This window comes from Syngnathus floridae, chromosome 21 (genome assembly GCF_059516105.1).
Source record: "Syngnathus floridae isolate MCC-2025c chromosome 21, RoL_Sflo_1.0, whole genome shotgun sequence".
NCBI lineage: Eukaryota > Metazoa > Chordata > Actinopteri > Syngnathiformes > Syngnathidae > Syngnathus > Syngnathus floridae.
The window spans coordinates 7916493-7928206 of NC_142433.1; the positions used below are offsets into that span (position 1 = coordinate 7916493).

At 47.4% G+C, this 11714-nt stretch overlaps 2 protein-coding genes across 4 annotated transcripts; one reads left to right on the forward strand and one right to left on the reverse strand.

The window, feature by feature from the left end:
• Nucleotides 1–3209: 3209 nt before the first annotated feature.
• On the reverse strand, nucleotides 3210–8614 carry kat2b (K(lysine) acetyltransferase 2B). The gene is given in 19 exon segments (XM_088365535.1): nucleotides 3210–3765; nucleotides 3846–3930; nucleotides 4006–4069; nucleotides 4143–4173; nucleotides 4243–4357; nucleotides 4497–4640; nucleotides 4724–4834; nucleotides 4910–5036; nucleotides 5114–5325; nucleotides 5419–5549; nucleotides 5615–5740; nucleotides 5876–5979; nucleotides 6054–6144; nucleotides 6147–6244; nucleotides 6546–6727; nucleotides 6794–6880; nucleotides 6998–7143; nucleotides 7219–7345; nucleotides 8227–8614. Coding segments are annotated over 19 exon segments (2376 nt in total). The 5' UTR covers nucleotides 8428–8614; the 3' UTR covers nucleotides 3210–3571.
• Nucleotides 8615–9372: 758 nt separating this feature from the next.
• Nucleotides 9373–11714, forward strand: otud6b (OTU deubiquitinase 6B). 3 transcript variants are annotated; one of them, XM_088365537.1, is made up of 8 exons: nucleotides 9373–9623; nucleotides 9908–10056; nucleotides 10117–10194; nucleotides 10263–10463; nucleotides 10607–10715; nucleotides 10793–10854; nucleotides 11171–11280; nucleotides 11366–11714. In XM_088365537.1, exons 1-8 carry the CDS (start codon nucleotides 9548–9550, stop codon nucleotides 11442–11444), a joined length of 864 nt encoding a protein of 287 aa, XP_088221663.1. In that variant the 5' UTR covers nucleotides 9373–9547; the 3' UTR covers nucleotides 11445–11714. The 3 variants fall into 3 exon arrangements, with proteins under 3 accessions (XP_088221663.1, XP_088221664.1, XP_088221662.1); XM_088365538.1 differs by having other exon boundaries at nucleotides 11174–11280; XM_088365536.1 differs by having other exon boundaries at nucleotides 9908–10194; nucleotides 11174–11280.

Consider the following 11714-nt stretch of genomic DNA (forward strand, 5'->3'; position numbering starts at 1 on the left):
CCGCTTCCAGCCAAACTACTTAAAGAATTATTTCCAATTCTAGGACCGTCCGTCTTAAATATAATCAATCTGTCTGTTTCCTCTGGGATAGTGCCAACAGCCTTTAAAACCGCCATTATTAAACCGTTACTTAAGCGAGCAAATCTTGACCCGGACTGTCTCAGTAATTATAGGCCAGTTTCAAACCTCCCATTCATAGCAAAACTTCTTGAAAAAGTAGTAGCGCAGCAGCTTATTGATTACATGATCGCCAATAATCAATATGAATCTTTTCAGTCTGGTTTTAGAGCTAATCATTCCACAGAGACAGCACTTGCTAAAGTGACTAATGATCTCCTCATAGCTATGGATTCAAATACGTCGTCTGTATTGTTACTACTCGATCTTAGTGCTGCCTTTGACACTGTAGACTTCGATATTTTATTAGGACGTCTTAAAAGTTGTGTTGGTATCTCAGGGTCAGCACTCAGCTGGTTCAATTCCTATCTATCAGACAGGACGCACCGTGTGGTCCATGGCAATACGTCCTCTAAGCTCTATAATGTTACATGTGGTGTCCCACAGGGATCGGTACTCGGACCGATTTTATTTAATATTTATATGATTCCGCTTGGGGACATAATACGTAAATATAATATTAGTTTTCAATGCTACGCGGACGACACCCAGTTATATATGCCATTATCAATGACAGATCCGCGGGACTGTTGTAATCTCGAGGCGTGCCTCGCGGAGATTGAGCAATGGATGTCTCTCAACTTCCTTCGTCTTAACCCAGATAAAACTGAGATGTTGATAATTGGTCCTACTCGTTATCAACACTTATTTAAGGAAACCACTATAACTATAGATAACCCTACTATCACTCAGAGTGATACTGTAACTAATCTTGGGGTAATATTTGACCAAACGGTCTCCTTTCAAAAACACATTAAGAATATAACCAGGATTGCGTTTTTTCACCTTCGTAATATTGCTAAGATTCGTCCGATCCTCTCGACCGGGGATGCGGAAACTATTATACATGCGTTCGTCACGTCGCACCTAGACTACTGTAATGTATTATTCTCTGGTCTTCCTAAATCCAGTATCAAAAGTCTACAGTTAGTGCAAAATGCCGCTGCGAGGCTGCTCTCACGGTCAAGAAAATTTGATCACATTACCCCAATATTAGCCAAATTACATTGGCTCCCGGTCCATTTGAGATGTGACTTCAAGGTTCTTCTACTAACCTATAAATCACTGCATGGCTTAGCGCCTTCATATCTCGTCGACCTAGTCGTTCCTTATGTTCCATCTCGTAACCTTCGTTCGCAAAACTCTAGTCTTTTAGTTACACCGAGGGCCAAGAAAATGTCTGCAGGTTCTAGAGCATTCTCTATTCGGGCTCCAGAGCTTTGGAATGCCCTACCAATGGACATTAGAACTACTACCTCAGTAGAAACATTTAAGACACGTTTAAAGACACATTTCTATGAGATGGCCTTTAACTAACTTGGAGTGGCCGATTTGGGCGGAGTTTGTGTTGTTCTCTCTGCCCACCCTCCCTGGCTGGGGAGGGGGTTAGGTGGCGCAAAAGCTGATAGCGGCGAGCTGGATTCTCTGGGACCAATTCAAGATGAAGAAACTGCAGCTCAACCTCCTTGAAGACACTGCCAGGACAATCGAGGGCACCTCCGACATCCATTTTTTCATTGATTTTCATATTATGTATTACTTGTGCCCTCTCTGCATCCATTACAACCTGGTGATCCTGAAAGGGGGATCCTTCCATCTGTGGTCCCTTCTCAAGGTTTCTCATTTTCCCCTGGCAGGGTTTTTTTGAGTTTTTCCTTGCCCTTTTGGGAGCTTATGATCAGGGGATGCTTTGAGAATAATTGTCAATTTTTGGCTATGTGAAGCCCTTTGAGACTCTTTGTGATTTAGGGCTATACAAATAAACTTGACTTGACTTGACTGATCAGACTAGTCAAAAGGACTCTCACATCTGTTCTAAAACAACAAACACCGGGCGATGAAACTCTGTCAACAGCACTATGTGAGGTAGAAGCCATCCTGAATGACCGACCAATAACTACAGTGTCAAGTGACCCAAATGATTTGGAACCCCTAACCCCAAACCATTTGCTTCAGCTGAAAGCAAAAACAACTATGCCACCAGGAGCTTTTGAGAAAAATGATCAATACTCAAGAAAGAGATGGAGACAAACACAATATCTTGCTGATCTCTTCTGGAGACGTTGGACTAAAGAGTATCTCCCACTCTTACAAGAAAGAAGCAAGTGGAACAATGTAAAAAGGAACCTGTGTCCAGGGGATCTGGTCATCATTGTTGATAACACAGCACCAAGGAACTCATGGACCGAGTTGTTGAGACATTTCCAGATGCCAAGGGCTTCGTGAGGAGTGTTATTGTTAAGACCAAATCCAGTCTGATGCAACGGCCAATAGATAAATTATGTCTTCTGATGGGGGAAACACGATGAATGGATGGAGGCCATGATTTTCCAGCCTTCATTATGGACTGTTTTACATGATTATTTGATAAGAGTGATGGTCATCATGAAGTATCTAAGACTTTGAATTTAAAGAGCATAATTAATTTCTATTATGTAATTATTCCATGTGGGCTCCTTTGAATCGTATTTGTGTAATTGTCTTGCTTAAGCCAACAATTAGGGGCTGGGATGTTGGAGCCTAGTTAATTCCCTATATTGATTGTATTAATATCATTATTATTTGTCGTCTGGCCTATGAATTATTTCTGTTCTATATGTGAAGCCAGATAGGGCCAGTGCCAGTCAGGTCTCCTCCTCCTTTGCAGCCACCTCCTACCTATAATGAGGGAGTTAGGGTGGTAAGGTGTGTTTTCATTTTGGCTTTTCTTGGTTTTGAAGGAGTAGTGATAGTTTTTTCAACCACTAAGATCACTAAAATCATCTATGAATTTTTTTTATGTGAAGATTTTGTGAGGAAAAAAAACGATTTGATCATTTTGCATTTAGCTGGGAAAAAAACAGCGATCTGTTAGTTCCCCCCCCCAAACACACACACACACACACACACACACAATAAGCATGAAAAAAGATGTGGCAAAAAAAAAAGGACTGCTTTTGTAATTATCCCAAATTTCAATTTTCACTATTTTGGTAGTCGTTTCAAATTGTAAAGAGATCGTGTGAAAGGTACTCAATAAACACGACGCAATCTTTTCAAGAAGCCTTTTCATTTAATTCCGTCAAAAAAAAAGCAACTAATACTGCCGTCATTAAAACCAAACTGTACAAAGAGCGCCTCTTAGAAAAATGCTTTTTGCCTTCCTTAATACAAAACAGAGAAACAACACAGTATTGCACAAAGTATAAAGTTGTCAATCTCTAGCTGCAGCACAAAAACAAAATAAATTAAGACTTACTTGAATTGCTTAAACAGCAGTCAAACTGTCGAGAAAGCATAACGCTCGAGCTAATGGAAGAAAAAGTGCAGTTTGTGATAGTCGCACGGCGGCCCTCCATGAAAGGGGAAGAGCCTAACCGCCTGCCCGCTCGCCGACGTGTTTTGGCAGGACTGCCTACTTGTCGATGAGGCCAGCCTCCTTGATCTTGGTGTAGAAGAACTTCTCTAGGAGGTTGGCGCACTTGTAGTACTCGCTCTCGGGCGGGTTGTACTCGCGGCAGTTAGTGAAGACGCGCTGCATGTCGGCCATGAAGAGCTTGCGCGTGGTGTAGTAGCGACTCTTAAGCCGCTCGCTCATGGTCTTCAGGTCTGCGACGGGTTTACCAAACCATTTTTGAAACGTCTTGCTCTTCATTTGTGTCGCTAGCGCAGATGTATCTCGGACTCACCCATAGGGAAGCGGATGACTTGGTAGTAGCCCGGCGCCTCCGTCTTCTTGACTGGCTCCATGAAGGGCCAAGCATTCTGGTGACTCTGCAAGGCGGCGTAGACTGCGACTGTGAGAGCTGAGCATGCGCTACATGTACGGCGTGTGTGCGAGTGAGTCACCTTGACGTGCTGCAGGATGTTCTTGAGCGCGCCGTACAGCTGCTCGGCGTCCTTCACGTCCTTCCTACGGCGGAGGCGGAAATTGTTAACCCAGCTAGCGTGGCGCTCACAGCGCGTGTGGGGCTCGCGTCACTCACCCTCTGGCCGGCGGCTTCCAACCAGTTTCACCTGCGCAACAGAGATACATGTGAGGTCAAAAGAGGGACGGCGAGCGTCAAGACACGGATGCGGACGCACGGATGCCGGGGATGCTTTCGATGGGAATCTGCCTGACGCCGTCCTTGAAGCAGGAAAGGCCCGGGTAGACCTTGCGGATCTGGACCTGCTTCCTCTCGATCAGCTTCCTGATGATCTGGAACGGCGGGAAACGAGGAACACCAAGTCACATTTGCACACACGACTTTGAAAGCCAAAGCCGAACTTCAGAGCTGATTTTGAAGCTTAATTTGAAAGCCGTAGCCTGGCTTTGAGAATCGCGGGCACACACTAGCCTCTTTTTGCTTCTTGATGATGACGGAGAACTCAGTGTAGGGAATGCTGGGGTTGAGCTCGCAGCCCATGAGCGTAGCTCCCTCGTAGTCCTTGATGTAGCCCACGTACTTGGCCTTAGGCACCTTTATGTCCTTGGAGAAGCCCTGGGAGGGAGGGGCAGGGCGAGCAGGGCAACGCGTCAGCGAGCCTGGTTAAGAGGCACGGCCGGCACCGGTCGCCGGACAACCTGCTTCTTGAAGTATCCGATGGCGTACTCGTCGGCGTAGGTGAGGAAGTTGAGGATGCGGTGCTTGATGTGATACTCCTTCAGGTGATTCATCAGGTGGGTGCCGTACCCCTGACGAAACAACCACCACGCACTTGTATTCGCGGAGGCCATTTGCTGGACGCGTGCGCTCAGAATCCGTCGTACCTTGACCTGCTCGTTGGAGCTGACGGCGCAGAAAACAATTTCGGTGAAGCCTTGGGATGGAAACATCCGAAAGCAGATTCCGCCGATCACGCGGCCGTCCTTGATCAGCGACAGCGTCTTGTGCTTCCTGTCCAAAGAAAGCAAAAGCAGCGACTGATGATGCTTGGGGGTGGGAAGGCCGCTTCGGGCCGGGCAGCCACTCACGGGTCAAAGACGAGGCGCGTGATGTACTCCTTGGGCATGCGTGGCAGCTGGTGCGAGAAGACGTTCTGCAGGCCCACCAGCCACATGAGAATCCTCTTGTTGGGCTTCTGGTGCAGCGAGTTGCCGATGACGTGGAACTCGATCACTCCTCGCCGCTCCTCCAAGCGGGCCGCTTCGTCGCGTGCTGAGTGGGCTGACAGCAGGCCCGTCTGCTGAGTGTGGAGGGAAGCAAACAAAAGGACCAGTGCTGCCGGGAAAACCAAACCCTTTATATTTCCATTTGGTACCGGCGCCCTGGTGCTGACCTCTGGGACGGTGGGGTCCACGATGGTGGCCATCACCTCGTTGATGAGCTCCATGGGGATGTCTCCCACCACTCTGGGCCTCTTGTTCTCCTCTTGAGGGAGGGGTTCCGAGAGCTTGCGCTTCTCACCAGCTGCTATGAAAGAACGTGCAAAGTGAAAGCACGGCGGGCAAGGAGGACTCATGATGTTATTGTACCGGGACTTGGCTCTAGAACTGTCTGTGTTTTCCTGGCAGGACTAATGGCGCCGCTCGAAAGGTCCACGCACGACGTGGGGCTGATGCTGTAGTACAAGGACCTGGCCACCGGGGGAGCACTGACGACTAAAGAGAGGGTACAGGTGGATTAGTGACTGTGAGCCAATTTGTGGCTAAGATAACAAAAAGTTTTGACACTGCTTTAAAAAATGTCTTTTTGTTGTTTCTAGCACATGGAGAGCCGTATTCTGTGCGGCTTACTGGTATGGACGGCAATTTGAGACCCGGGGGCGCCTGACGAGAAGTCTTGGTTCCAGATTGGGGAGCTGTGGCTGTAGACTTCCTCCTCCAGCATGGACAGGAACCTGAAAACGCAGCCAGCTGCCGCTAGCCAACCAACAAAAGGCCCGGCCGACGCTTTGACTTATGCCGCTCTGACTTGGGAAAGTGCGTGAGGATGAGCGTCCTCTTCTCAGGTGGCAGCTTGTCCTTCTCCTGCCTGGCCTGCTCCAGCAGCTGCTTGCGCATAACGTGAAGACGGAGCGCAGCAGCGTGCGGCCAAAGATCTGTGTGGTCTCGTGGCGTGGCAGGCTGTCGCAGAAGCGAGGCACGTTGCTGTAGCATAGCCACCTGCGACAAACAAACCAGCCGAGTGTTTGTGAGTGAGCGAGCGACTCGGCCAGCGACTCGCAGGTGGATCACCAGCGAGTATGTCGCTTGCCGTTTGTAAGTGGCAGTGTTGTCGTTGTCACATCACTGTTCCATTTTCTTTTGTAGCTTCTACCCTCAGCTACGGCAATATCTGATGCCACTCAGACGTATTTTTGTCCCCTTTTGCTCCAGGATGCGAAATGTGCTCATCTACGTGGAAAGCCTGAACGGTGCGGCGAGCAACATGACTCGGTCCGTAGACGCGAGTGAGCGTGGCCACCTGGTGTAATTGGCCTTGTATCCGGCTGCGTCGTCGTTGGAGAGTCTCTGGCGCCTCTGTGACGGCGTCTCCAGCTGCCAGCAGTTGATCTGCTTGAGGAACATCTTGGCCAGCTCCATGATGGTCTGATGCTCTTTGGACGGCAGGTGGCTGAATTTGTACTGGACAAAATTGTTGACGCCCTGCAGCCCGAGCACAGCAGACGTTAGAAATAGAAGCAGGCCGTTCGCCGGCGCGGGTTCGGCTACCTGCTCGATGCTGGGTCTCTCGAAAGGCGGAGTCTCCTGCGCTTCCAGCATGGGCTTGCCCATTTGGAGGATGCATTTCCTCAGGAGCTGACAGAGAAACACGCACGATGGCAAGACGCCTTTTGCTCAAATGCAAAAACCTTCCCTCGGAAAATTAAAGTAAATTCCGAGGCGCTTGAGTGCCATCGTGTTGCGGGAGCTTACTTTGAAGAGGGAGAAGTAGACCTGCTTGGTGTCAGCGTCCTCTTCCTTGTGCACGCATGTGTACAAGTACTCCACGTCCAGCACCAAACCCAGCAGACGATTAATCTCGTCCTCAGGGACATGCTCTAGGTGGCTCACGTGATCCCCTGGGGGGAAAGAAAAAAAACAAAGGGTCACATGACGGGCGAGGACGTGTTGGGACACTTGACAAAGGCACGCACCCAAAGCGTGCGAACAGCTGCGGCAGGGCTGGTGCAGGTTGCCGGCGGCGGGATGCTGCTCGTAGCGCGGCGGCGTGACTGGCGGGTTCTGACTCTTCCAGCCGTTGCACTTGCACGCACCCTCTGCCTGTATGCACACAAATGGCACAAACTTGGATTTTAGCTTTCCAAAACAATTGTTTTGGAAAACGCGAATAAACATTCATTTTATTCCTGACGCAAGACGGGGCAGAGAATGTGTAAATAAAAAATCCCCAAAATCTCCACCAGTACTGCCATAATCCATTAGATTGGATAGAATCTTTGTTGAATAAATACATATTGTTCATGGGTTTTTTTTTTCTTGAAACAACAGGGGCTGTTTTTTTTCACTTGAGCAAATGTTGCATATTTCAAAGTCATCGTAAGCTTACCTAAAAGCTCTTTTGTAAGTTATTAATTGCCCTTTCCGTTTGTCTAATAATACGAAAGCAACGGCTCAGTCTGATGCGGCTTTTGTCGCGCTCCTTTCAAACGTGTCCGTCCTGTCAAGTGTCTGGCGTAAGGTGCTAGTGCGCATGCTCGTGGAAACAACAACAACCCCCCCCCCCCCCCCCCCCCACACACACACACCGCCATCCTGCAGCTGTCAGCCTGTCAAAACAAAGGCCGCGTCTGTAAAAAACTCCCATAATCGCAAGTCGCCACTCCTAAACGCCACTTAATGTGCAAACGATAGCGGAGCGCCTAGAATGCGCTTTGATATGAAGCCTCCCCAAGCCCTTTTTTACCAATGTTTAAACTCGCGGCCCGCCCCCCGTGTAAAAACAAGCCTGCAGATGGAAGGCCCGCTTTGGGAACTCTGGTCGAAATCATCACAAATCTTGCTTTGTTTTTCTATTAAACCTGCATGGTGCTAATGGCTTGTATCGATTTGCAGCTAGCGTGGTACATGTGGAAAGGAAGAAAATGCAAGAAAAGCCAACAGGACTCCTTGGAGGGAGAGGATGACAAAAATACGGAGCCCACCCTGCAGGACGAATAGATTCCGAGCTTCTCAAGCTTCTTGTGGCGAGGCGAAGTGCCGAGCTGCGTCTTCTTGACGCTGATCCGCGCGGAGCCTCCGGCGGCCCCGGAGCCCTCGGCGCCCCCCGGGCCCGGAGCGGCGGGAGTCGAGCCCGCGGCGCCGATGGCCGGCGAGCCCTGCTGAATCCCTGCGTTGTCGGCCATGGTGCCGATCCCGACGGAGGGGAAGCGACGCCCCCGCCCGCCTCGTCCACCCCCTCCTCCCCCCGGTGCCGGTGGTCGTCCACCGGGGACCGAGCGCCTCTCTCGCCGCCGTCCGCCCTAGTCCGCCAGCGGAGGATCAGACATTGCGCTCGTCATTCTTTTCCATGTCGATAGCGCGCTTCTATTTTCTGCCTATGGGGGGCGCCGTGGGGACGCCAGGCAACCGATAAGAGCGTTCGCCTCGATTACTTTGGACTTGAACGCCTCAAGGTCAAGCAGGCCCAAAAGTATACTTGATCTACATTTTACACGACTATTTTGAAGGGCGGAAAAAATTAATGGTTTTTTTTTTTTTTACAGCACACACTGCTATTTTTTCTTGGGTCATTTTCTTTTTGCTTCATACATCTGGTCGACGTTTTACGACATCTATTACAAAAAATAATGTGCGTTCTTAATCCCCCCCCCAACATTGAAATATGACTCAAGCAGTTATGCTATGTGGCTGACAATGTCGTATTTTTAAATGGGTTACAGTTTTTTTCACCACCAACTTTATTGTACTTTTTGACAGTAAATGTAACTTCTGTCAATAAATCAAAGATAAGAAAAACATGATATAGTTGTTCTATATATAATACTATATTTGGAAAAAGTGTTTTCTTTTTAAAGAATGAAAATCATTTGTTTTACTTAAAAAATTCTGAAGAATGATGGTCGAACTTGGAATTTAATGTGGAAAGTGCAGTCAAAAATGGTTGGGGTCACGAGAACTTATTTCTTGAGGATTTTTAGGTTAAGTAAGTTAACCCCCCTATTATTCGGAGGAAAATGTCATCTAAAAATGTCAGATTTGTCACTTACAAGAATGGAAATCCTAGTTGTCGCCTGTGCTACCGCATCCAGCCAGAAGGGCGCTCTGACCATTTGTCATGACGGTTGCGACAAACAAAGAAAAAACTCCGGAAGTAAGCCTTCCCCGACACAACACATCCTGTTTACCGTCTCATTAAACATTTTAACTGTATTGTGGTCTGTCTGATTTCAACCTTCGAAACATATAACATATAATATTATGAACAATTCCCCATAGCACACAAAAAACCCGGAATATTTTATCATGGACGAGGAAGATGTCGAAACGCCGGAGGAGAGGCTATTGAAGCGGCAACGCAGGGAGAAGAAGGACCTGCAAGGTAAATAATTGCATTCTTGTATGTTAATGTTTTAAGCCTAACGTGTTCATTTCACACTGACTATTTTTATAGTGCCCATATGACGATACTGCACCATAATTTTTTTTAAGCATGTCATTACATGATTTTAAAATTGTGCATAATATTAAAATTAATACCTTCTTGAGTGTCCAGAAAGCCGCATTATTACTTATATAAATGCAGGATGTTGCGCTGTAATGACCTGTGTATTTTCAATGCCCACTTTTCAGGCAATTGACTCAACCTTTTGTATTTTTTGGCAGCCAAAATCCAGAGCATGAAAAATGGTATTCCCAAAAATGATAAGAAGAGGCGTAAGCAGATGACGGAGGAGATCGGCACGATGGAGGCCGAGTTGGATCAGAAGCACAACGAGGAGCTGCAGCAACTCATGTCTACATCTAGCGCAAAGGTACAAGATACATACAAGTCATGTAAGTCATTTTTTATACACTGCGAATGTTCTAACCAGGTCCAAGAGGCAGTGAATGGAGTGGCGACGTTGACGGTTGAGGTGCAGCCTCGCATCACCAAAGCCCAGAAGAGAAGGGTGAGCTCCAAATGGAGGCGTATACGACAACTAGCACTCCAGCGTCTCTTACTGAGCTGTGCTTCCAGGACAAGAAGGCTGCCCAGGAGCGCGAGCGTGAGAGTAGGATTGCCGAGGCCGAGGTGCAAAACCTGCAGGGCGAGCGCCACATGGAGGGTGTCAAGCTAGCGGAAAAGCTGGCCGTGCGAGGTCTTCAGATCAAGGAGATCTCCTCTGATGGCCACTGCATGTATCGCGCCATACAAGACCAGCTGGTGCGGCGACATAAGGTATAACTTTACACTGTGCCACTCTGTTTGTAATGTATACCATGCTTAGTATTAAACACAATATGGCAGTGATGATGTTCTGGCCTCGCCCAGCCGCAGTTGAGGTATTTTTTTTAGATTGTTGCATTCTGTCCATGTTCAAGTTGAGCGTGAAGGATCTGCGGTGTCAGACGGCGGCACACATGCGGAGCCACGCCGACGACTTTCTGCCTTTTCTCAGCAACCCTGACACGGGCGACATGTACACAGCAGGTATCAAAAAGTGCAACATATGACACAAGTCGTCAGTTACTTTGGTAAGGAATGAGAATGTGCCAATTGTCTTCCAGAGGACTTTGAGAAATACTGTCATGATGTGGAGCACACAGTGGCATGGGGTGGACAACTGGAAGTGAGTCTTGAACTTTTTTGTAATGTCAAATTAAATTTGTCAGTTTTTAAATTATTGTCAAACAGGGAGGCAAAAGGCTCACTAGGATTCATATTTGCTGTACTCAATTTTGTCAATTCTTAATACTGTAGGTACAATTTTTTTTCTATAAATATAATATAAGTATATTTTAGTGTGATTTATACATGCTTTGAGTGATTTTTTTGAAGTTTTTTTAAATATGTATTTGCATGTATTTTATATGATAAACAGTAAATGGTCTTTCACTTGTGCCAAAAGACCGTTGGTCAATTAATATTCCCTCTTTGTCTGCGAGGAGCTCCAAGCACTGAGCAAAGTCCTGCAATGTCCCATCGAAGTCATCCAGGCTGATTCATCGCCCATCACCATCGGGGAGGAGCACACCGGCGACGCCATCACCTTGATGTGAGTTCTTCCAATGAAAATGATATTTTTTGTTAAGTTTTGGTAGCTCATCTGTTTGTTTGTTTGTGTGTGTGTGACTTTGCAGATACATGCGTCACGCATACGAGCTGGGAGAGCACTACAATTCTGTGGAGCGGCTCAAGGAGCCGGCTGACCACAGCTGAGAGACAACTCGGTTGCCCTCTGCTGCACAGTACGTGAAATGCTGTCATGGACAACTTCTGGAAATCCTAAACAAATACAGATGAGTCGTTTTCCAATTGAGACCTGTGGATCTATGTCCCTTCTGTTCATTCTATTTTTGATTCAGAAACACAAATAAAAAAAACACTGCACTTGATTTCTATCTGAAAACAAAACTTGCAATGTGCACAAAATCTCCTCTAACTCATCGCAATTGTAATAAATTGGCGGCAATGTCAACGTACAAGAGA

What these genes read in the sequence shown, in the direction of transcription:
- otud6b (XM_088365536.1), top strand. Translation starts at nt 9,548, where the DNA reads ATGGACGAGGAAGATGTCGAAACGCCGGAGGAGAGGCTATTGAAGCGG. An exon ending in GGAGAAGAAGGACCTGCAAG is followed by an intron (nt 9,624 to 9,907) that starts GTAAATAATTGC and finishes ATTTTTTGGCAG; the next exon opens with CCAAAATCCAGAGCATGAAA. An exon ending in AGCTGGTGCGGCGACATAAG is followed by an intron (nt 10,464 to 10,606) that starts GTATAACTTTAC and finishes TCCATGTTCAAG; the next exon opens with TTGAGCGTGAAGGATCTGCG.